The following is a 21750-nucleotide window of genomic DNA, read 5'->3' as shown; positions in this document are numbered from 1 at the left end:
AAAGTTTTCTCAGACACCTTCCATCCACACATACAGCCTTTAAATACTGAAGTTTAAATTTTGGAATGGGCAATGTTTTTTCCCAATGCTTGGGGTGGTTAGGAAACTGCCCAAAAATGAGAAAAAGAGAGAACCACACATAAATAATAGGGGTTAATTTAAAATCATCTCACGCATGGTCCCTTACCATCCCATAGACAACTGACAATCCTGTATTAAGTCAGAAGATCCCCATTCTACTCTTCTGTGTTTCTTTGATTTCCTCTGCAATGACAGACAAGGCAAGTATGCTCACGGGCTGTCACTCCATCAGTAGCAACACTGTGACCTAGAGAGAGTGTCAAGTGAAGTCTGGAACAATCCAACTAAAAGTCTTTCACTCCACACCCCTTTAAGGCATGAAGAGGACCCTACATAAACCCAAAATGGGACACATGTAAACAACAACTTTGCAGTCCTTGCCTGATAAACACAGACACTGCTCTTTCCATATCCCCACCTCTGAAGGGCACAAGCAGATGTCAAACTGCAGGACAACTCAGAGCCATTTATTACAGAAAGACACACGAAGGGGATGGGTTGTTTCCTTTCACGGTCAACAGGGAATGGGGTTAGGGAAATGGACACTAGGTTGGTGGCCTTCATCATTACTGGTTTTTTGTATGGAGTGCAGAAGGGAAAGATTCTACTGACACAGAATCCTTTCTCTGAACACGACTTCTGACACAGCAGCATTCACTCAGGTCTCCTCCCTTTCTTACAGTCTACTCCTCCTGCATACAAGATAGAGAAGACAAGCACACCAGTTGCTCTTTGGAGTGGTGGACAAGACAAACTTGCAGATACAAAAGACATGGCAAAACTACTTCCTCGGATTCCTAATCTCATTTACCATGAGCATTTTCCTGCTTGGGGACATCTTGACTTTGTCTGGGGCCTTGATGCAACTGAGAAAATGTATCGTAAAATCGTTGAACTAATAAGAAAACACCCTTAAAGCTTCACACTGGGAATTAATTCATCCAATAAAAATCCCAAAGATTTCTATTTAGCAGTAGAATATGGGTGTAGGGATTGGTATAGGGATTTATAATCTACTGTCAATTAGTTTGCAATTTTTTTATGTTGTTTTCCATGGTGCTACATTATTTTGGTGACTGTAGTCTCTCTGAGGAGGTTGAGGTACATGGGGATGACTGCTGATAATAGAAAAAACACTTCAGGGATCACTTATTTTGGAACAGTTTACTTCTATAAGACAGATTTGGATACAGCTAATATTTCATTTTATCTTCCCTTGTAGATCAATATTACATATTGCAACTGACACAGAGGGGTTATCCCATGAAAACCCCAAAATTGGAGATGCTAATTTCTCTGTTGAAGTCTAAGTAATCTTTGTTTAAATTAAAGCATCCGTCCTCTTGATACAGTGTTTCTCCTGTTTTGTTTTCCTCTCCTCACATTACCAACAGTAATGTTGGTACCAACCAAACTTGCACATACAAAAGACATGGCAAAACTACTTCCTCGGATTCCTAATCTCATTTACCATGAGCATTTTCCTGCTTGGGGACATCTTGATTTCAGCTGGGGCCTTGATGCAACTGAGAAACTGTATCATAAAACTGTTGAACTAATAAGGAAATACTTTTGAAATTATATGCAGAGTGTTGATTCGCTCAATAAAATTTTTCAAAATTGTGATTTGGCAATAAGGTGGATACCTTGGGAAGAGGTAAACACACAGACACATGTAATGGGTACCAGTAGAGGTGTCTTTTTGGTTTCTTGCTTCTCTCAATGTCAGAGGTTATCCATGGAGTTGCTGTGACTGGTGTCTTCCTTAGAAGGTTGATGTGTATAGGAATGGACATTTAAAACATGAATATATTTGTGCACATGCTGCACGAATCAATTGATTTGGACAGATTTCATATCTGCAAGACTGTTTATTTTAAGGCTAATCTTTGTTGTTCTCATGTATATTTTACATACACCAAAGAGATATTCTTGTGCCCAATTTGTGTTTTCCCACAGGGACCCAAAAGTGAGATTTACTCATTTCTCTATTGATGTACAACTGACCTTTCTTTAAATTAAATCTTTTATCCATTTTTCAGAGAAATTGGCTTTGTTTGTTTTGGTTTGTTTGTTTGTTTTCTCCTTACATTTACCTATGCTGTCAACACAATCGAGAGACTTTCAGACACAAGAAACTGAGCAGAGACCTCCAAACATCAAGGAATCAAACCTCAGAAAAACTCAGAGAAGTATTCTCCTGCCCACCATGCCCACACCTCACTCAAGTTTTGTTCATGCACTCTAAGCTCCACATTTTCAAAGATCATGAACGGCAGCTGAAGGATAAGGAGATGTAGACCCATCAGGCAAGCTCCACTCCACGCAATACAGCTTCACCCCATGAATAATTCTTGACAGTGACAATGAAGATGTTGCGAGCACTCTGAGTGATCAGCTTTGAATTTTCCATAACTCTGTGTCTTGAGCATTCTTCTTTCAAGCAATTTTGACAGCATGGAAAAGCAGTCAGCTGTTCTCCCTTTTCAGCCATTAGTTTAAAGAGATAGCATCTTGATTATCCATGCAAGTGTCTCATATCTATTTAACCACAGGTTGATCTGGTAGATAAGGGTGTGATTCCCCAGGTTACACCACCAAAGTGTTCATTTTATATATGCAGACAGGGCAGTTTTGTTTCCTGGGCTGTTTCTGGGTGCTGCTCCTGTTGTTCAAGTAAGAACCTTCATAATTGGAGTCACCATCCAGCAGAATAGTTACACTGAAAAACTGATCTATGTTCGCAACACAGGAAAAATATATTACCTTGTCCATGCACCCAGTCTAGCAGCCATTAGCAGTGCTGACCATGACAGTGTCTTCAGAATTTATGCCAGCTAGAACATTCTGAAGTCTGGTTTTAGTATTGTTGCATGCATATGAGCCACATTTGCATTTGTATAAACCCACTTACAGAGTCTGTAGCATTAACATCAGCTCCAGCTCTAAGCAATATCTTGATCAGGTTTTCATTCTGTTTAGTCTTTGAGACCTGTTTCATGCAAGGGAAAGAGTAACACAGTAAGACAATTTATCTGTGTATAGTACTAAGTAGTTTTGGCTAAACGCTGCAGTTTTTCCAAACAGAAGAGTGTCTGGCTTCTGCAAATGCCAGACTGATGCAGTGGTACAATTCTGTTCCTTCACCACCTATATAGGCACAGCAAAAATCTCTGCTCCTTCTGATGCTCTCCATCAATCCCTGATTTAAAAAAAAAAAAAAAAAAAAGAAGTCCATATTCTATACAGGTTCCTGGCCCAAAATACTTCCACGAGGAAGGTAATAAGGGGAAAGGAAAAGGTACAGGATGGATCTTTCCTGCTTTCGTCCAGACTCACCATGAGAAGATATCCAATAAGCATAACTGGCATGAGGATTATGATGAGCACATAGTCAAGGAAGCTAAACCGTTTTCTCACCGCATAATGCAGACAAGTGCGGTCCTTCTAAACACAAAATAACTCTGATTAGTACACGATTCATGATCTCTTTATATTTGTTTAATATCGACAACAGCAAACTATTATATTTCAAAAGCTTTCTTTTAGGTAATCTACTAGAAACATTTCCCTTTGGTTTTTTTTAAGAGAAACAGACACATGCATTTTGCTTCCTTCAAGTAGAAGCACATTAAACACATATAGGCTCATGGAAACTGGGCTACACATGCAAGAAGGATGTGGGATCCAAAGGATTCCACATGTATGCCTGCAAACTTGGACATGGCTGCAGAGAGAGGGTAGAGTGGACATCTCATGTAGCTCCTACCGCTGCTCAGCAAGTCAAATCAGCAGGAAGAATCCCCACAGCTCCTCTTCTTATAGAGGTGATGGTTACTGAAGAAAAGATGTGAGAGTTTATGGCACCTCCTTTGGCAAACTTGAGAAACACAGACAAGTAGCAATACCCCCAGCAGATCCCTAGAGCAAACACAGCTTAAAAAAATCATTGAATCCTGAGCAAAACAAAGCAACTAAAGGGCAGAACTCTAATCTTGTCTGTTAAGAACACTTGTGTTAAGCCTCCTGCACGTTGTCAAACTGGAGCTTGACAAACTATGTTACAGTGTTGTGCTGGGGCACAAAATAAGCAGAGAAGCCTTTCTGTGCCATCCTCCGCTCCCCACTCTCAGTCCTGAGCACCACAGTCGAGCTCTGCACACAAGGGCCTGATTCCGTTTGTGAAGGTGAGGCAGCAAGATACTTAAGAAAGCCAGGCAAGCTAGAAAAGGGCTGCCAGTGCAGTTAAAATGACCTTTCTTCAAAATACTGAACCTTTTCAAAGGGACTTTGAGGTAAGACAGAGAAGCCCACGCAATAAGAACAAATGGGACAGAATATACCACTGACCTCACAAACATTTGCTGTCTTCCTATGAAATAAACAAATGCACTGGAAACCAGAGACATGAGATAGCCCACAAATATGTAGGCACTTGCTAAATATTGCCTTGGAGTACAAGGTGATACAAGAGAATTTACAGTGTCGTGGGTTTTTTTTCCTGGCTCTTTATCACCTTTAACATCATAAGAATAAATGACAAATTAAGTCAGAACACACATTTTCCATCTACTTTTGACTTGTAACCGACAAGGAAATCTAGCACAAAAAAAACCCGACACATACTGCTCCCGGTCTGTAACATGACAAAAGCAGGTCTGCAGGGGAAATAAGGAAGGATTTTGTAGGGTCAGTCTCTCATCAGGGATGCATCTGTGAGAGATGGACAGGCTCTCCCTCAGACCTTCCTTTTAACCAGGGTGAAGAAAAAGACAGAGGGAAAGAAAGGCTACAGAAGAGACAGATACAAACTGAAGGGCAAGACACGTTATTATAAGCTGCCTGACAAATGAGCTGAAAAGAGAAGACAATATTCATCAGCACACGTTTCACTAGGACATCCACACTTCCCGTTCTGAGTTATAACTTGCACATCCCCAAGACACTACCAAGCACTTCTGGCAGAGCTTGTAGTTCTAGGCGACTTCCAGCAGATGGTGGTAAGAGACACTCCTGCTGCTGCCACCCAGCGCCTCTCAGCCTCAGCACTCACAGCCCTTGCACAGGGGAATGAACTTTCTGTTCATTTTGGGCGAAGAAATAAATCCAGTTCATCTGCAGCCATTTAAGAAATGTCTTCCAGTCTCATAGCAGCTGGCCACTGTATTAAGCAGCAAGCACTGACAAGTCCACGTGTCTCTAAGTTTACAAAAGTCTTTCCCTTTGGATGAGCACTGCTGAACAAGAGGCACCACACCTGACTCGTTAGTTCCCAGAACAGAACCACACTTTGGGTGAAAGTTGGAAAAACACACTCACACCAATGTTTATTTTCTAGGGCTTGAAGGTAGACTTCTTATCTATAAAACATATGCAAAAGCCCTGCTTGGATTTTGAGAACTTATTGCTACTCAAGTCTTTGCTCAGTGACCTAACCTAACCTTTGCCCTTGACCAGACCTGCAATTCCTTCCCTCTCCAGCAGCAAGAACTCAGACTAAGGAGAGGTTGAGAATGACAGGAGTGCTATAGGTTTCTAATAGCCTAATGAAAGCCTCTCCGATCTGTCTTGTAGCAAAGCCCTTCACTTTTGGTCTCACTCACACTTCTGCATGCAGCACCACCTAACATTCAGAAAAGACGCACACAATAAACCCAACAATGTTGCACAAAACATGCAGTGGAAGGGAGGGAAAAGAAAGAATCACAACACCAAAATCCTACCCTCACCCATGATGCCTTTTCCCTGCTGTAGCATCAGGGCTAACTATGAACTAAAGCACATGGCTCTGCCTGACTGAAGAAATCAAAGGGCAAATGATGGGGATGAAAAATTGGATTCTGAAGGTTCCATATGCCAATGACTGAGTGACACTCACCAAAGTCAGGTGTTCCAAGTAAAATTGAATATTCATTTTTTAAAGTGAATCCTTCGTAGTTAGATTAGGATATCTCTACCATACTAATTAAATCTTCAACGAGGCCTTCTGAAGAGGATTTCAACACTCAGAATTTAATGCTTCAGGAAAGGTAAGAAGTAATCATAGGACAGGTAATGGTTTTAACGGCTGTGATTGCTCAGTAAAAGACCACCAGACAAGAGGTGCAAGTAAAGTAAAGGCTTTCACTGTCAGGAAGAAAGACAATACCTCTACACAATAGACTTTTTTTTAAAACAATTGTGGGTGACATGAAAACTTTATAAAGAAAGAGAAATAATGTACATTAAAACATTAACTAATAAGCATGGAAGATATGAACACCATGTGAACATTCTCTAAGCACCACTTTAACTAAACTAGGGTATCCTAAATGGACCATGATCTGCGAACAAACCCATAAAAGTAAGAGCTAAAAAAAATCACATTCCTAACACAATTGTGGGGTAGGGGAGAATGTTTCCTTAGGCGTTAACTCTATTACCTATATTGAACATCAGCCAAGGATTTGTTTGCAGTTAGCAAACTTGTTTGTGCCATGCTCAGAATCATTCTGCTCTCAACAAAGAACAACAAATATCTTGAACACATAGTTTTTCTATGAAGTCACAATAATTCCACTGATTATTGCATTTTCAAGTTAACCTCACTTGAAATGCTCTTGAGCTTGTCTGAATCTGGTTAACATTTATCAACAAAATATCACTCTTTCTTAAGCTACATTTCCCCTAAGTGCTTTCTACTTGGTAGCCATTGTCTTCAGAAACCTAACCCAGGCAGGTAAACGTGAGAACAGCAGCTTACGGGAGACTGACAGAGCAAGTTACAACACAGTAGCATTTTCCTTTGTCTTTTTTGCAATGACAGCCTCCAGTTGCCTAAAAGGAAAGTAGCAAAACAGGCTGAGGAGGGGAGGGGAGAAAAAGAGAAGGAGAAAGTTTCACAATGAAGAAGGGGGTAGGGGGACAAGGAGGGGGGAAAGAATAAAAGAAAAAAAAGAGCATGGCACCTAAAATTTAAATGAATGGCAGCTAGTTTGCCACCCAGGCACCTTCTGACTCAAACATATTCCAAACCCTCTGCAAGAACACCTCAAGACGCCTACTAGGAAAAGGGAAGCAATTGGATCCCACCCCTTTAATGAGAGTTCCCAGTATAATTAGCTTCGGCCTCTTATTACATCAGCCAGCCACTTTCGTCATCTTTTGTTCAGTCCTCTCTTCATAGCCCAGCCCAAATAAATATATTCATCTTTAACCTGCTAATTTTATATATTTGTGCATTAGATCTTCCTTGGGAAGAGTATTATTACTGATGCTTCCATCCCCTTTGAGTGTCTGTGGCTCTCAGGGTAAGATGCTGATAGTATTTCTGTTGCACACTCAGACATCCACCCACGATGAGGTGTAAGACTCATGCAAATCTATGTAGTTAAAGTACTTCTGCTTTACATATTGCTTTAGTGTTCTTTACCATGCTTATAAGAGAATCTGAACTGTGAAATTTTAAATCTATTTTTGTTGAATAAGCCTTTTTGTCCAAAAGGTGCCAAGACTCAATGCATTGGCAAACTAATCATTCTGCAGAGGAAATCTGATTCTTACTTCCTGAAAGAATTTAATAACTCTTCAAGAGTTTCTTGTGAGCCAGAAGTGAACTAAGAGTTTGTCAGAAGGGCATTCACCAGAGAAAGAATAAGGGTAATTAATTTTTAAATTAAATATCAATTAAATTTCAGAACACCACATTCCATCAAGAACATGAAAGATTGCATGTCTCCTTAATTTCCAAGCACTACAGATAATACTGCTCCAAATGGCATGAGTTGTACTACTCTCAGGAAAGAAAGCTGTGGCCTGCTGGAGTTGTGTGTGCAGAACAGTCCTCAGAAACATGTATTCCCAAGAACTGCAGTCCTGGAATGGCCACTGTCTGGACAAGAGGAACAATCACTGCTTACACTCCCCCTCAGAAGACTGGTAGCTACCCAGGCACCATCCTTGTGGCACTGCAAGAGTCCCTTGTACCTCTGGTTCAGGATGGGATTAACTCAACATCCTCACCAAGTAAAAGAAGACCCTCCCTGGCACAGAGCAGAGCCTGTGTTTTAGAAAACCTTAAGCTGAACTCAGCGCACCACTTGTGTCACATGAAAAGCACAGGACTTCCCAGCCTTCCCTTTGCATCCTGATGCTCATGTGGTCACTACTGGGTGACTTCTGTTACAGCCCACCCTATGGATAAGCTACTGCATCTCGTCACTCAAACCAGCTGATCCTGGCCTGCCCAAGATCCTGACCCCATACTCAGTTCACAGGCAGCACTGCACAATGTGGAACACAACAGTCCTGTAAACGTCAGCGGGCCCGTACATCTGCACAAACCCGCTGACACATCTACGCATTTTCACAATCACTGTTGTCCTATATCATAACTCTTAATTTAAAGCTGTCCAAGGAACGTAGTGACTGGGCAACGCCTCAGCAGACAGAAGCATTTGATAAACAGCTAGTTTATTTCCCATACATGCTCAACCAACAGGTAATCATCTGGCAAATGCAGGGAGAAAATTGATGAGAACCACAAAAGTAATTGGGAAGAAGAAGAGAGTTCCAAGATCATATACAGACTATTTCTTAAACAAACACTACTTTTGTGTTTTACAGGGTTTCCAAAGGAGAAAGGAACACATGCATTCCCCTTTGTCCTCCCTTGTTGTTAGCTGGGAATACAGCTGAGGAAAGTCTTCTCTATCACTCACTGATAAGGAGTATCAGACTTGCTGAGCTGTAATGTTTTTTGTTAAGAAATCACTTACTTGGATTTTCCACAGACTACACTCTGCTTTATAAAGCAGAATTGTTTTTGCGGTGACACTTGGATTCTGTTTACTAACAAAGACTTATTCCACTTCATTTGCCCACACAAGACAGCAGATGATGATGGTGAATGGAGTTAAATCCGGTCGGTGGCCAGTCGCAAATGGTGTTGCCCAGACCTCAGAACTGGGGCCAATTCAGTTCAATATCTTTATCATTGATCTGGAGGAGGGCATCAACTGCACCCTCAGTAAGTTTGTGGATGACACCAATTTGGGTGGGAGTGTTGATCAGGGCCAGAAGGCTCTACAGATGGAATCTGACTGGCTTAATCAGTGGGCTGAGGCCAATTGTATGAGATACAACAAGGATAAGTGATGGGTCCTGCACTTGGGTCACAACAGCCCCATGCAATGCTACAGACCTGGGGAAGAATGGCTGGAAAACTGCCTGGCAGAGAAGGATCTGGGGTTGTTGACTGACAGCCAACTGAACATGAGCCAGCAGTGTGGCTAGGTGGCCAAGAAGGCCAACAGCATCCTGGCTTCTATCAGAAATAGTGTGGCCGGCAGGACTAAGTCCCCCTATACTTGGCACTGGTGAGGCTGCATCTCGAATCCTGTGTTCAGTTTTGGGCCCCTCACTACAAGACAGACATTGAGGTGCTGGAGAGAGTTCAGAGAAGGGCAATGAAGCTGGAGCACAAGTCTGATGAGGAGTGGCTGAGAGAACTGGGGCTGTTCACACTGGAGTTAAGGAGGCAGAGGAGAAACCTTATCACTGTCTACAACTACCTGAAAGAAGGTTGTAGCATGGAGGGTGTTGGTCTCTTCTCCCAAGTAACAAGTGACAGAACAAGAGGAAATGGCCTCAAGTTGCACCAGGGGAGGTTTAGATTTGATATTAGGAAAAAATTCTTCATGGAAAGGGTTGTCAAGCATTGGAACAGGCTGCCCAGGGAAGAGGTTGAGTCACCATCCCTGGAGATGTTTAAAAGACACATACATGAGGTTCTTAGGGACGTGGTTTAGTTGTGGAATTGGCAGTGCTAGGTTCACAGTTGGACTTGGTGACCTTAAAGATCTTTTCCAACCTAAACTATTCTATGATTCTATCATTGGCACACAGTCCAGAGAATCTGCTGCACCCTGCACCAGGACAGTTTCAAGGAGGACCTAGCCCGTAGGTTGACTACAATTAATTCAGCAGTTAGGCTGAGGGCTCCAAACATAATGTGTTTTCACAGAATTCATCAAAATAGTTTGCAGGAAGCACATAATCTTGTTAGTGTCAGAGTGTCAGAGTTTACACAATGGTCTCAAACATAATTCAACACCTGAGAATCCCTACAGAAGCACGCTCATTCAGGACAAACTGGTCTTTGCACATTGTGCTGTTCTCTGAACAACAGATTAAGAAATATGTGCGTGATAATAAATACACACTTTTAAAATCAATTGCATTTTCATTCTAAATTACCTAACAACAAAGAATTGCCCCCAAGTAACCTGCAAACAGTGGTTCAGAAAACAAGTGACAGGTGTGGAACCAGTGACCACGCCAGCTTCTGTACAAGCCACAGCAACAGAGAACACAAAATCATGTGGTCACAGCACTCCTCAAGACAGGCAGCAATACAAATCAAGACCTGTCACGTCCTCAGGGGACAAGAATTCCCAGGTTCTTGCTAAATATCCTAACCATATATTAGTTGCCTCTTTACCTCTCTTGCTCTGTGGCACAATTTGGTCTTTCAGAGCATTACATAACAAAGCTGTTTATCAAAAATGACTCCACTCCTTAAATACCACCAAATCAGCACTTACTTATACATGCAATCCTATACATACAAGCATCACATAGTACTCTACTGTTACTTGTAAATTTTTATTTCCTTCTGTTGACAAGGGTTTCTGCCAGTGAATCAGGCTCCAGTGGAGACAGACTAGGAACTGCAGCAGAAGAGACAAGCAAGGCAGTCAAAGCGGAGGTAAGTGGCACGTACATTTGTGTTCATGGTCTCTTTCTCTCTTGCCTGTTTCCATAAAGACGAGCAGTCTTGCTGCTGTGCAGTTGCTTGTAAGAGCAGACAGCCTGCATCCTTTCTGATCTGCAAGCCTGATGTTATGCATCAAAGTGCATATTTGCTAAAGTTGGGCTGAGAAAGAAGTCTTTGACCTGTGCAAGTGGGAAAAGGAGTAACTGATAGTTTAATTATGTTCTACTTTTTAGGTTTTTTCCTAAGAATATCACTGTGGATGCATGAAAATCTCTGTATTGAAAGCATGTGCATAAATGGGATATTTTGCTCTCATAGTTCCAATGCATTTAAGCTTTGCTTGTAAGTTAACCAGGAGATCCTGACATCTGCTAGCCACATTAACTGCTCTGGTGCCTCTCTGTCCCAATTACAGTGTATGTGGAAAAAAATATGACCCTCTCAATAGTACACTGATGATTTTCTAGAAGGCTTAAAGCTTATTTTCATTAAATATCAAAAGTCTCCAGAAATGGCCCTTTCCATGTATCTTTCAGGTCTCTTGTGTTACTTTTTTTTTTTAATTAAATATTTCAGTTAGTTCCAGTTTGCCATGGTAAATGCTGCTCTTTGGCTTTGTTTCGTTACATAAAAATACTAGATAGCTGTTCAATGGTCCTACAGTCAAGATACTGAAATTCATGAGGCAGTAGGTGCCAAGAGTTAATTGATACACTCTTTCTGATTTAGAAAGTATTGAGCTGGAAGTGCCTCAAAACACATGGCCTAAACTACATGACAACCCAATAAATATGAGTATACCCTGAAAAGGGCAACCATACAGCTACCCCATTGCCTCGCCTTTAGTACAAAAACAAACTGTGACTTAAGCTGGACTTCTCAGTTTTGTTCCCAAATGTTGTTTCACATGCAGAAATAGAGGAACATGTTTTACTTCTGTTTGAACTGAATAAAACAGGAGAAAGTGGTGAAGTATCTACTACAAAATGGTGCTTCCAGATCACACAAGTGGGAGGTTTTCTGTTCTATTGACCGAAGAATGGAAGTATTCTCCTTCAAAGTGGATGGACTATAGTGAGTTTGAATGCCAAAACTGAAATTAAGGGTATATCCCAGTTTTGGTTTAATCCAAATGTTCTAGTGACTCAAAGGCCATGATAGATTTAACCAAAAATAAAAAGAATTGAGAACTCCCTCCCTCATGAAGAAGTTCAGAGAAAGCAAATCTTTTGGCTAACATTTCCAAGCTCTTGAAATATAAAATATCTTACCCATGATATGTCAGTCAATACACTGTGGTTTTATGAACTGTCTGTCCTCTTTGCTGATTACAATGGAAGCTACAACCATAAAGCAGACCACTAACTAGAGAGAATACACTCTGTGATTTCTATTCAGAAAATCTCCACAGTAGATATCAGTCAAATGCTGAAAACCATGAAAATACAATCTTTCCTCCAGGTGGCCAAAATACAGATTTACTGTATGGAGGACTGCTAGCTAGAGAGAAAGGCACAAAGTGGCACAAAGTAGTACTGACATACAAGCATATTCCCCCAGGTAGGTTCCACATCCTCTTGGAGCCTTTGACTCACTCTTGGCCTCTGCTAAATAGGGTGAGCTGCAGACAGCCCCTCCTCACACAGTTACTTGTTCTGGCAGCCCCTTTGGGGTACAGACCTTGGGCAATCTTCAAGAGACTCCCCACTTGGGGGAGAGTGGAATTCCACACCATTCTCTTCCTAATGCAAACACCCCTGCATGTGCTCTTTCACACAGCCCCAAGATGTGGTGCCTCCTCCTGCTGCTCTGCTCCCAAGCAATTCCCTTTTCAGCAGGATTCACAACATCCTCCACTCTGAATCAAGACAAAAGCCAGTACAGGAAGACTCGCAACCCCGAATGCTTTATGAATGTTGTAAGTTGGCTCGCTTTCTCTCCCATTCTTTCCAAATTCCCTCTCCAGGTACCACTACAACTACCCCATCACTAACAGTCCCTGTCAGGAGGCTAAATGTAGGGCCCTTTCCAAGGGGTCCCTCCAGCATTGTAAGAGAGAGCACGCACCTAGAAGGAACCTTGATGCTCCTATCCAAACAGTCTGAGCTGCCAGAGAGAAGAAATCCTTTGGAGTTGAGGCAAAGCCTGGTTTCCAGTCTCAAGGGAACCAAAATCATCCCTTTCTCTAACAACCTCTTTCCTCAGTACAGCAGCAAGGGAGGATCAATCCCTTCATCAAACAGCAGATTCTGACAACACAAAGGAACCCAAGACCCCTTGCTCTGAATCTCCAAAGATTTCCTCACGGGTGTGGCAAGAGTGTAGTAGGTGCTGCTGTGAGCAAGTTTGTAATGTGACATCCACTCTGCCTGGCTGGTCTAACCACACTTTGGAAAGAAAGGATTCATTATGGCTCAAACCCCACATCTTTGGGCACTGCCACATACAGATAGTGCTGCATGCTTAATCTCTAAAAAGGCATATCTGTACCAGCCTTGCAAAACATGACCAACTATCTCCCAAAAAGAGAGTCATTCTGGACAGTTCTGCTTTGTCCTATAATATGGGGGCAAATATCAGACAACTACCACTTAAGCAGGTCTGAAGAAGACTTGGATGTATCACCTGCAATATTTGTTCTCAGCCATGTTCCCTGTGGACAGAAGCCCTGCATTGCAATCACAGAACAGCCCACTTCCACGCTGCTCATCTTGGTTACTGTCCAAAGCAGGACAGCTTTACTCAAGGTGTCTAATAGCACCATTCCCAAATTCTAAGAGAACAGACATGCACCCAGAAAAATAGCATAAATATCATCATTCTCAAAAGAGCAAGGCATGGATTGTGCTGTCCTGTAGGAATCTTTTTTGGGTCCCCTCCTACCAGTACGACACAGAGTGGAAATGAAGAAGTCAGTGATAGGTTATCATATTCATCTTCCTGGTATGTTCTTGGCTAAGTTTACATTCCTAGACAGAAGCATCATCTAGACACCTTCTCCACCCATCTCTATGTTGCACGTGCATGTTGACACACTCTCCTTTGACTTCCCACAGAGTGAAATTATCAGATATCACGGATATCCCAGTGAGGAATATCAAGTTACCACAGAGGATGGATACATTCTTGCTGTCTTCAGAATTCCTACTGGGAGGAACAGCCAAAATACAGGTGTGACACAGTTATGGGAAAGAAGGAAAGTCAGAGAGCCATCTCTTACATGGGTCTCCCATCTTTCCCCTTTGCACATGCAATGGAATTTTCCATATTTTTCCATCTCAGCAAGAGCACCTGGGCAGGAAGTGGCTTGAATTCTTTAGATAAGTTAAAAAAATCCTGCAAAACCAGAATCTGCACCCTGGTTTTAACTACACATTTCTTTCTACTACAGTATAAGAAAACCCTTTTCTTTTACAGGGAAAAAGCCTGCAGTCCTGCTACAGCATGGTGTTGTTGGAGATTGTATTCACTGGATTTCTAACCTGCCCAACAACAGCCTAGGCTTCATCCTTGCAGATGCTGGATTTGATGTCTGGTTGGGAAACAGCCGAGGGAACACTTGGTCTTCAAAACACAAGACCCTTAAGCCCTGCCAGAAGGAGTTCTGGCAGTTCAGGTACTCTGTGGAGAAAGAATTACTAAAGAGAGCAACTTTCAGGGGACTAGCAAGATTGGGCGGTTAATATTGGAATGCAGCACCTTTCCCCTTCTTGTCATATGAAAAAATCCCCTTCTGGATTAGATGAAAACCCTACTGGTTTTCACACAATCTGACTTCCAGTGAGACATCCAACATGTAAGCACACTTGAGCAAACTCAGCTTTTTTCCCCAGATGCAGCCTCTTCTGGGTGTGGTGGTCAGAAGAAAGGCTTGGCTATGTGATTGGGACAGGCCCTTCTGGAATCAGCATATACAAAAGCAAAGCTGGAAGTACACAGGCCACCTTTGTCCATACAAGCTACTGGTTTCTTCTTGGGAAAGGGAAAAGGAGGCATCTATAACCTTGAAGTTTCCCACTAGATACCATGTCTCAAGTGCAGACATGAGAAGAGACTGCTCAGCTCAGTTGAAAAATCTGATCAATCACAACTGAGAGAGAAATATTATTTTTTTCTTTTTTACCCATGCAGCAACAATTAAGCTAAGTCCTGCAAGAGCCTCAGCTAATGGGCAAAACCTCCTCTGCAGAGAGCCCAAGGTGTCAGGCAGCCTGGCAGTACAGCTGTGTTCCTCTACCCCCTTCCCCAACTCAAGCAAGAATGCAGACAAAGCGTGCAGCTTCGTCTTTCTGTGGGTCCTGCTTGGTGCAATGGACAAAAGTGACATTCAGTAACTCACACTGTGACAGCTGAATTATTATTTTTCTGTTTCTCCCCTGTAGCTTCGATGAGATAGGTAAATATGATATTCCAGCAGAGCTGTACTTCATCATGAATAAAACAGGACAGAAGCATGTATATTATGCTGGTCACTCAGAGGCTTCAGCTGCAGGTAATGTTAGGACTGCTTGGGTCCAAACCAGTTGCTATTAGTGTTTATGATTTATATATAAGATCCATTAGTAGGTATTGGGGTTTAGGCCATGGTGTGCCATTGTCCTTTTACAAAAATACACTCAGAAACAGCGAAGAAAAAGAGGGGAAGCAGCATGTGTCTGCATTTTTAGACAACTATTTTGCTTTCTTCTCATTTGTGCATTTCAAGAGTCCTTTTGCAGAACAAATCATTTAGGCCAAGGCATTACCTTCTTTGTCTTTAGATCCTTATGTTTTAGGCAACCAGTTAAATTTCTCACCAAATTCATCTTTGGAGAAATTTAGACATGTTCAGAAAACAGGATGGATGCAGCCTTTTTGTCCTTCCTGCCTTCCTTCCTTCCTGCCTCATACTCTTGCTTTATGTGTTCGTTCACTCTCACCTGTTCGCACTTAGTTACAAGCAAAAATTCTGCTCTTAATCTTCAGATAATTATTAAGATAATTAAGATAATAAGTAATGTAATTAAGATAATAATAATTAAGATAATAATTAAGATAAAAATTAAGATAATTATTGTATTACTACCTGCCACAAAAAACATATACATTCTTATAGAGTCTGCAAGCTGAAAAACTCACTATTTCATTAGAGTTTGGGGAACTTTAGAGGGTGTTTGAATTAAGACAATCTGATTCATACATCTTCTTCCCAAAACCGGCCTCAACACAAAATAGTCAGTTCCAAGAAAAATCTATATCTGGACATGCTCTAACGAACCTGTATCCTTAGAAGGAATCCCATCTCCCAAATAAAAGTTTCAAGAATCAAATACTTCCCTTAGGTCTGCGGTACAGAGATGGACAACAATCCATGGGCTGCTAATCTAGTCTCACTTCTTTGCTGCCCACTGTTTTTTTTAATTTATTTGACCTGTGGAGATCTCTTCACTAATTGACTTGTGTCTTCTCTGCTTACAGGCTTCATAGCATTTTCTACTTTTCCTGAGTTGGCTCAAAGGGTGAAATTATTCTTTGCTTTGGCACCAGTAACTACAGTCACACATGCTACCAGTCCTCTGATAACATTTGCACATCTGCCCCCAGCACTGATCAGGGTATGTCATTCCTCTTTCTAAAAGACAATTATCTGCTTTGTTTCTACCAGACTCACTTGACCTACACAGATTTAATTCAGTGTCTCAGACTTCTGACAGTGCTGTTAGACTTCAGACTTTCCAAAGAGCCAGGCTGCAAGGCTTTACGTGTTAGCTCTTTTGCAACTTCTTTAAAATAAAAGGCATACTTCTACCATTATTTGTTCAAACATTTTTGAAGGAAGCTCACAAATACCAAAATAAAAGGAGTCTAACGTAGTCTACTAAATCTAGCCTTACGCACTGGTAGGAAACTACAAATAAGGTATTTCACATCTTAATTTTATTAGACATGCAGTTCAGTTTTGCTCATGAAACATTTTCTTGTAAAATGATACATGAAACTTAAAGGGAAATACCTATTTCAAAGCAGAGTTTGTCAATTTAATAGAATTTGCTGGGAATGGTGGAAATTCTGGGTGCTATATGTTATGGCAAACTGCAGGAGCAGATCCTCTCTATGTCCAAGCTTTACCCATTGTGCGACTATAGAGAATCCAGACCTACACAATTTTCATTTTTCTGCTCCCTCTGTACTTAGTAGAAATACTCATGGTACAGTTTGTGCACCTGCCTGGAATAAATATTAGGTCGAAAAGCTACTTCCTCTCCTCTGCAGTCATGAGTGCAGCCAGCCGCCCTTTGTCACTGAGGTCAGCGCACTAAAGCCGGAGGGATAGTGACCTCGAGGGCTCTTGCCTAATAAGAAGAAGCAGGAAGAACACATGGTGTGCGCTCGGAAAAAACTCACTTTAAAGGACACTGAGATGAGTAGCAGTTTCAGCCATCTTATAATGTAAATAATTAAGTGTCAAGGCTATTAGAGAAGAGGGAGGGAGAGTTGTCTGCACGAAACAATCCTGCAAAAAGAAAAAAAATATACATTTTTCCTCTTCTTAGCTACTACTTGGCTGCAAAGGTGCTCTTCACCAGAATGAACTGCTGAAAGGCCCTCTAACACAGTTCTGCAACTCTCTGGGAAAGGTTTGTGGCTGTCTGCTCTGCTTCGCAGGTGGAGGCAGCATAAAAAATCTGAACACGGTAAGCATGTCCAAGAACACCTTAATACAACTAAAGCAAAGTAATTTTGAAGGCAAACAATTTCTCTGCCTTATGCCTATATACTGTTGCAGGGACACAGAGAAATGTATGGGGGTTTTCAAGTAATGCCAACTAGGACCTCAGCTAATGATGAGATGTGCCACCTGACACACGCAAATCACACAAGGAAGAAAGGCAGAATTCAGAATGGTCACAACTTTCATTAACGTCCCCCAGTGTCCCCTCTTCTGGGGCTAAGCCCAAGAAAAGTTGGACAGATAACAAACCTTTTACAATGGAGAAATGAATGGAGAATGATCTTTTTTCTTTTGTACAATTTTCCTTCCTAAATAGGAAGACACACAGATCATCTGAATGTAAGAGTTTCTTTCTTTTTGGTTGCTACACATCAAAACATTTCCAGCCAAAACTCAAAGCTGTTTCTTCACACTTCTCTCAACAGCAAGGTCTCATTTCTGTACTCTGGATGCTACTTTTTTTTTCTTTTAGACCTTCCACATCTCTGTTCTCCAGTGGCCTTTGGTCTTTCAGACTATTTAACAAGTATTCCCATAAAAAAGTCCCACATATGTAGCCTGATTATGGTACAAGCAGACACCGTATTTATAAACAATCCTCCTCTACCAGTGTAGTGCAGCACTATTTGAAAGCATCATACGAATCATAGAAACTGACAAAAACAAAGGTCATCCACAATTCCCAAATGATGCTTTCCATATAATTTAGGACTAACATGGGAAAGATGCTCCCGGAAGATAAAAATGAACATACTTATTGCTACTGTAAAATGCGTCACGTCCTTCACAGCTTCATTCTGTCACAACACTAGATCACTGCTTTTCTAACACTTCTGCTTTCTCTCCAGAGTCGAATGGATGCATACATAGCACATCATCCTGCTGGAACATCAGTACAAAACTTTATTCATTGGCATCAGGTATAACTGTATACTGACATATAAACAGACTCTGACGACTGCCTTTGTATGCAGCCAACAGCCACCAGGGAAGTCCAGAGGCAACAGATCTGGGAAACTGCCCATCACATCTTCTCACATGCTGCCCTGAGCACCTGGCACAGAGGGAGCACTGCTTCCCATGGCTCACCAAACTCTACCTGAATTGTCCCTTTGGCATCAGGCACTGAGATTTCCCCTGGGCACGTCAGGCAGCTCTGTATGTTGGGCTCCAATGGCTTCCAGGATTCAGCTTTCTTTATGTACATCTTTTCCTTGAGAGCTGCAGAAGGCAACGTGAGCATGGTCCAGACACTTAGCAGGCAGTAGGAGGACAGTGGAAACCTGAGCGGGCAGGGGATGAGCCAGACAAAGAAATAATGCAGGTTAAAGCTTTTCTCCCAGAGGGCTAATTGCAGCCTGGATCACCTCCCAAAGCCAGTTATCCACACAAGCACTTTTGCTGGCACAACAGTAATGTGGGGAACTGCCTCTTCTTCTGGCATCTTATGCCACTCTCAGACCTAAGCTTGTTCTGCCTGTGCTCCAAATCAGACCACGGCAAGAAAGCAACAGCTCAGAAACACATCACTGTTTATACCACATCTGCCAACACTTAAATTTATGCATGCTCCTGCGCACACCCCTGACTAAAGTTCTCAGGATCCAGATCACCGGAACCCAGAGCCAGAAAACTGAGACCAACTAACAGATTTCTAGCATATCCTCAGTTACCTAAAGGTTTGGAAAAAACAAATACATACTTTTTTCAGTAAGACAGATTTGTCTTTTATTATGTTGTTGTTGTTGGGTTTCATTTGTTTGTTTTTCCTTTTAGACAAGGCACATTCAAGAAGACAACATTTTAGTCTTAACCTAAGCGCACCCTGCTCCCAATAGTCAAACACAGAGCCTCTGGAAATTTTGCTACTACTGTGAGGAGACCAGACAAAAATGACACACAAAAGGCAAGATGTGTGAGGAGGTATCATATAGACTAGACCAGTAATAGCCCTGACATACCTCTGTATCACAAACAGGGACGCCAACTTTAGCTAACTACAACAGTCAAGTGAAATATTAATAACAGAACACACCAAGGATGAGGGCTGAGGAACAGGAGGGGTTGTTAGCAATGGGAAAGGCAATGAACCTGCTCACCCTATGATCCATCCTCAGTGTCTCTGGAAGTCTGCCCACTGCCTGAGCCTTGGTTTCAATCACAGTCAAGAAAACACCTCCTGCACACTGTCTCTTAACACTTTCATTTTATCTGTCCTTGTTACAATATCAACAGATGGCACTTGCAGAGCAATTTCAAGCTTTTGACTATGGCTCTAAGGAAAACATGAAGAAATACAACCAGGTAAGGCAATGCAGTTTTCCTGAAAACTCACCCTCGGGTTCTGGCAAAACTAAGAAGAGAAAAGTGCAGATTTTAGCACCTATGAGTGCTAAGGAGTGGGAGAGTGGTCTGCGCAACACTCAAGTCCTAGGACTGAGTCAGTATGGAGCTCTTCAGTTCCCCAATAATTCTCAAGGTCTGCTCTTCAGCTAAATACTGAAATGGGAACAAATAAACAAACAAACAAACACAGTGGAAATGCATACCTTGGTTTTGGGAAGCTGCTTACCACAAAAATAAACCAGACACAATGATTCAGTACAGAACAGTGGAGACTTCTGCTTCTGCTGTGGTTAACTAATGTATCCTGTACGGAAAAAAGGAAACAGCCACAACTTGTTCAGTATGAGCTTTGGTCACTGACTCCTCAATACTCCGAAGTGCTGCACTCCTCCTGCAACACTGATAATGTGCCTGACAAGTTTTTGAATTTTGATCAGATCAGTTGACTTGTAGGGAGTTTTCTGAGTCAGGGCAGGTTGTTTTATAAGTGACACATCATTTTACAGGTGGAGAATGACTCTAAAGTTTTCTCAGACACCTTCCGTCCACACATACAGCCTTTAAATACTGTAGTTTAAATTTTGGAATGGGTAATGTTTTATTCCCAGTGCTTGGGGTGGTTAGGAAACTGCCCAAAAATGAGAAAAAGACAGAACCACACGTAAATAATAGGGGTTAATTTAAAACCATCTCGCGCATGGTCCCTTACCACCCCGCTGACAATCCTGTATTAAGTTGTTTGGCTCAGGTCTCAGAAGATCCCCATTCTACTCTTCTGTGTTTCTTTGATTTCCTCTGCAATGACAGACAAGGCAAGTATGCTCATGGGCTGTCACTCCATCAGTAGCAACACTGTGACCTAGAGAGAGTGTCAAATGAAGTCTGGAACAATCCAACTAAAAGTCTTTCACTCCACACCCCTTTAAGGCATGAAGAGGACCCTACATAAGCCCAAAATGGGACACATGTAAACAACAACTTTGCAGTCCTTGCCTGATAAACACAGACACTGCTCTTTCCATATCCCCACCTCTGAAGGGCACAAGCAGATGTCAAACTGCAGGACAACTCAGAGCCATTTATTACAGAAAGACACACGAAGGGGATGGGTTGTTTCCTTTCACGGTCAACAGGGAATGGGGTTAGGGAAATGGACACTAGGTTGGTGGCCTTCATCATTACTGGTTTTTTGTATGGAGTGCAGAAGGGAAAGATTCTACTGACACAGAATCCTTTCTCTGAACACGACTTCTGACACAGCAGCATTCACTCAGGTCTCCTCCCTTTCTTACAGTCTACTCCTCCTGCATACAAGATAGAGAAGACAAGCACACCAGTTGCTCTTTGGAGTGGTGGACAAGACAAACTTGCAGATACAAAAGACATGGCAAAACTACTTCCTCGAATTCCTAATCTCATTTACCATGAGCACTTTCCTGCTTGGGGACATCTTGACTTTGTCTGGGGCCTTGATGCAACTGAGAAAATGTATCGTAAAATCGTTGAACTAATAAGAAAACACCCTTAAAGCTTCACACTGGGAATTAATTCATCCAATAAAAATCCCAAAGATTTCTATTTAGCAGTAGAATATGGGTGTAGGGATTGGTATAGGGATTTATAATCTACTGTCAATTAGTTTGCAATTTTTTTATGTTGTTTTCCATGGTGCTACATTATTTTGGTGACTGTAGTCTCTCTGAGGGGGTTGAGGTACATGGGGATGACTGCTGATAATAGAATAAACACTTCAGGGATCACTTATTTTGGAACAGTTTACTTCTATAAGACAGATTTGGATACAGCTAATATTTCATTTTATCTTCCCTTGTAGATCAATATTACATATTGCAAC

General features: G+C 41.8%; 1 protein-coding gene across 1 annotated transcript in view; it reads left to right on the top strand.

Annotated features, from left to right (window-relative positions):
• LOC309440500 (uncharacterized protein) overlaps positions 1-21423 on the top strand; it is a gene marked incomplete at its 3' end in the record, with an annotated part of 60547 nt that extends 39124 nt beyond the window's left edge. The window contains exons 10-20 of the mRNA XM_082054188.1: positions 764-993; positions 10747-10828; positions 12453-12755; positions 13894-14008; positions 14255-14453; positions 15220-15329; positions 16295-16431; positions 17371-17511; positions 18398-18469; positions 19785-19853; positions 21190-21423. Of these exons, the coding sequence (XP_081910314.1) occupies positions 764-993; positions 10747-10828; positions 12453-12755; positions 13894-14008; positions 14255-14453; positions 15220-15329; positions 16295-16431; positions 17371-17511; positions 18398-18469; positions 19785-19853; positions 21190-21423 (1692 nt within the window). The remainder of the gene's footprint in view (positions 1-763; positions 994-10746; positions 10829-12452; positions 12756-13893; positions 14009-14254; positions 14454-15219; positions 15330-16294; positions 16432-17370; positions 17512-18397; positions 18470-19784; positions 19854-21189) is intronic.
• Between the last annotated feature and the right edge of the window lie 327 nt (positions 21424-21750).

This window comes from Streptopelia decaocto, assembly GCF_964273445.1.
Source record: "Streptopelia decaocto genome assembly, chromosome: 5".
In the NCBI taxonomy this organism is placed as follows: domain Eukaryota; kingdom Metazoa; phylum Chordata; class Aves; order Columbiformes; family Columbidae; genus Streptopelia; species Streptopelia decaocto.
The sequence above is the reverse complement of the archived record's forward strand: the minus strand, read 5'-3'. Positions and strand labels throughout refer to the sequence as shown.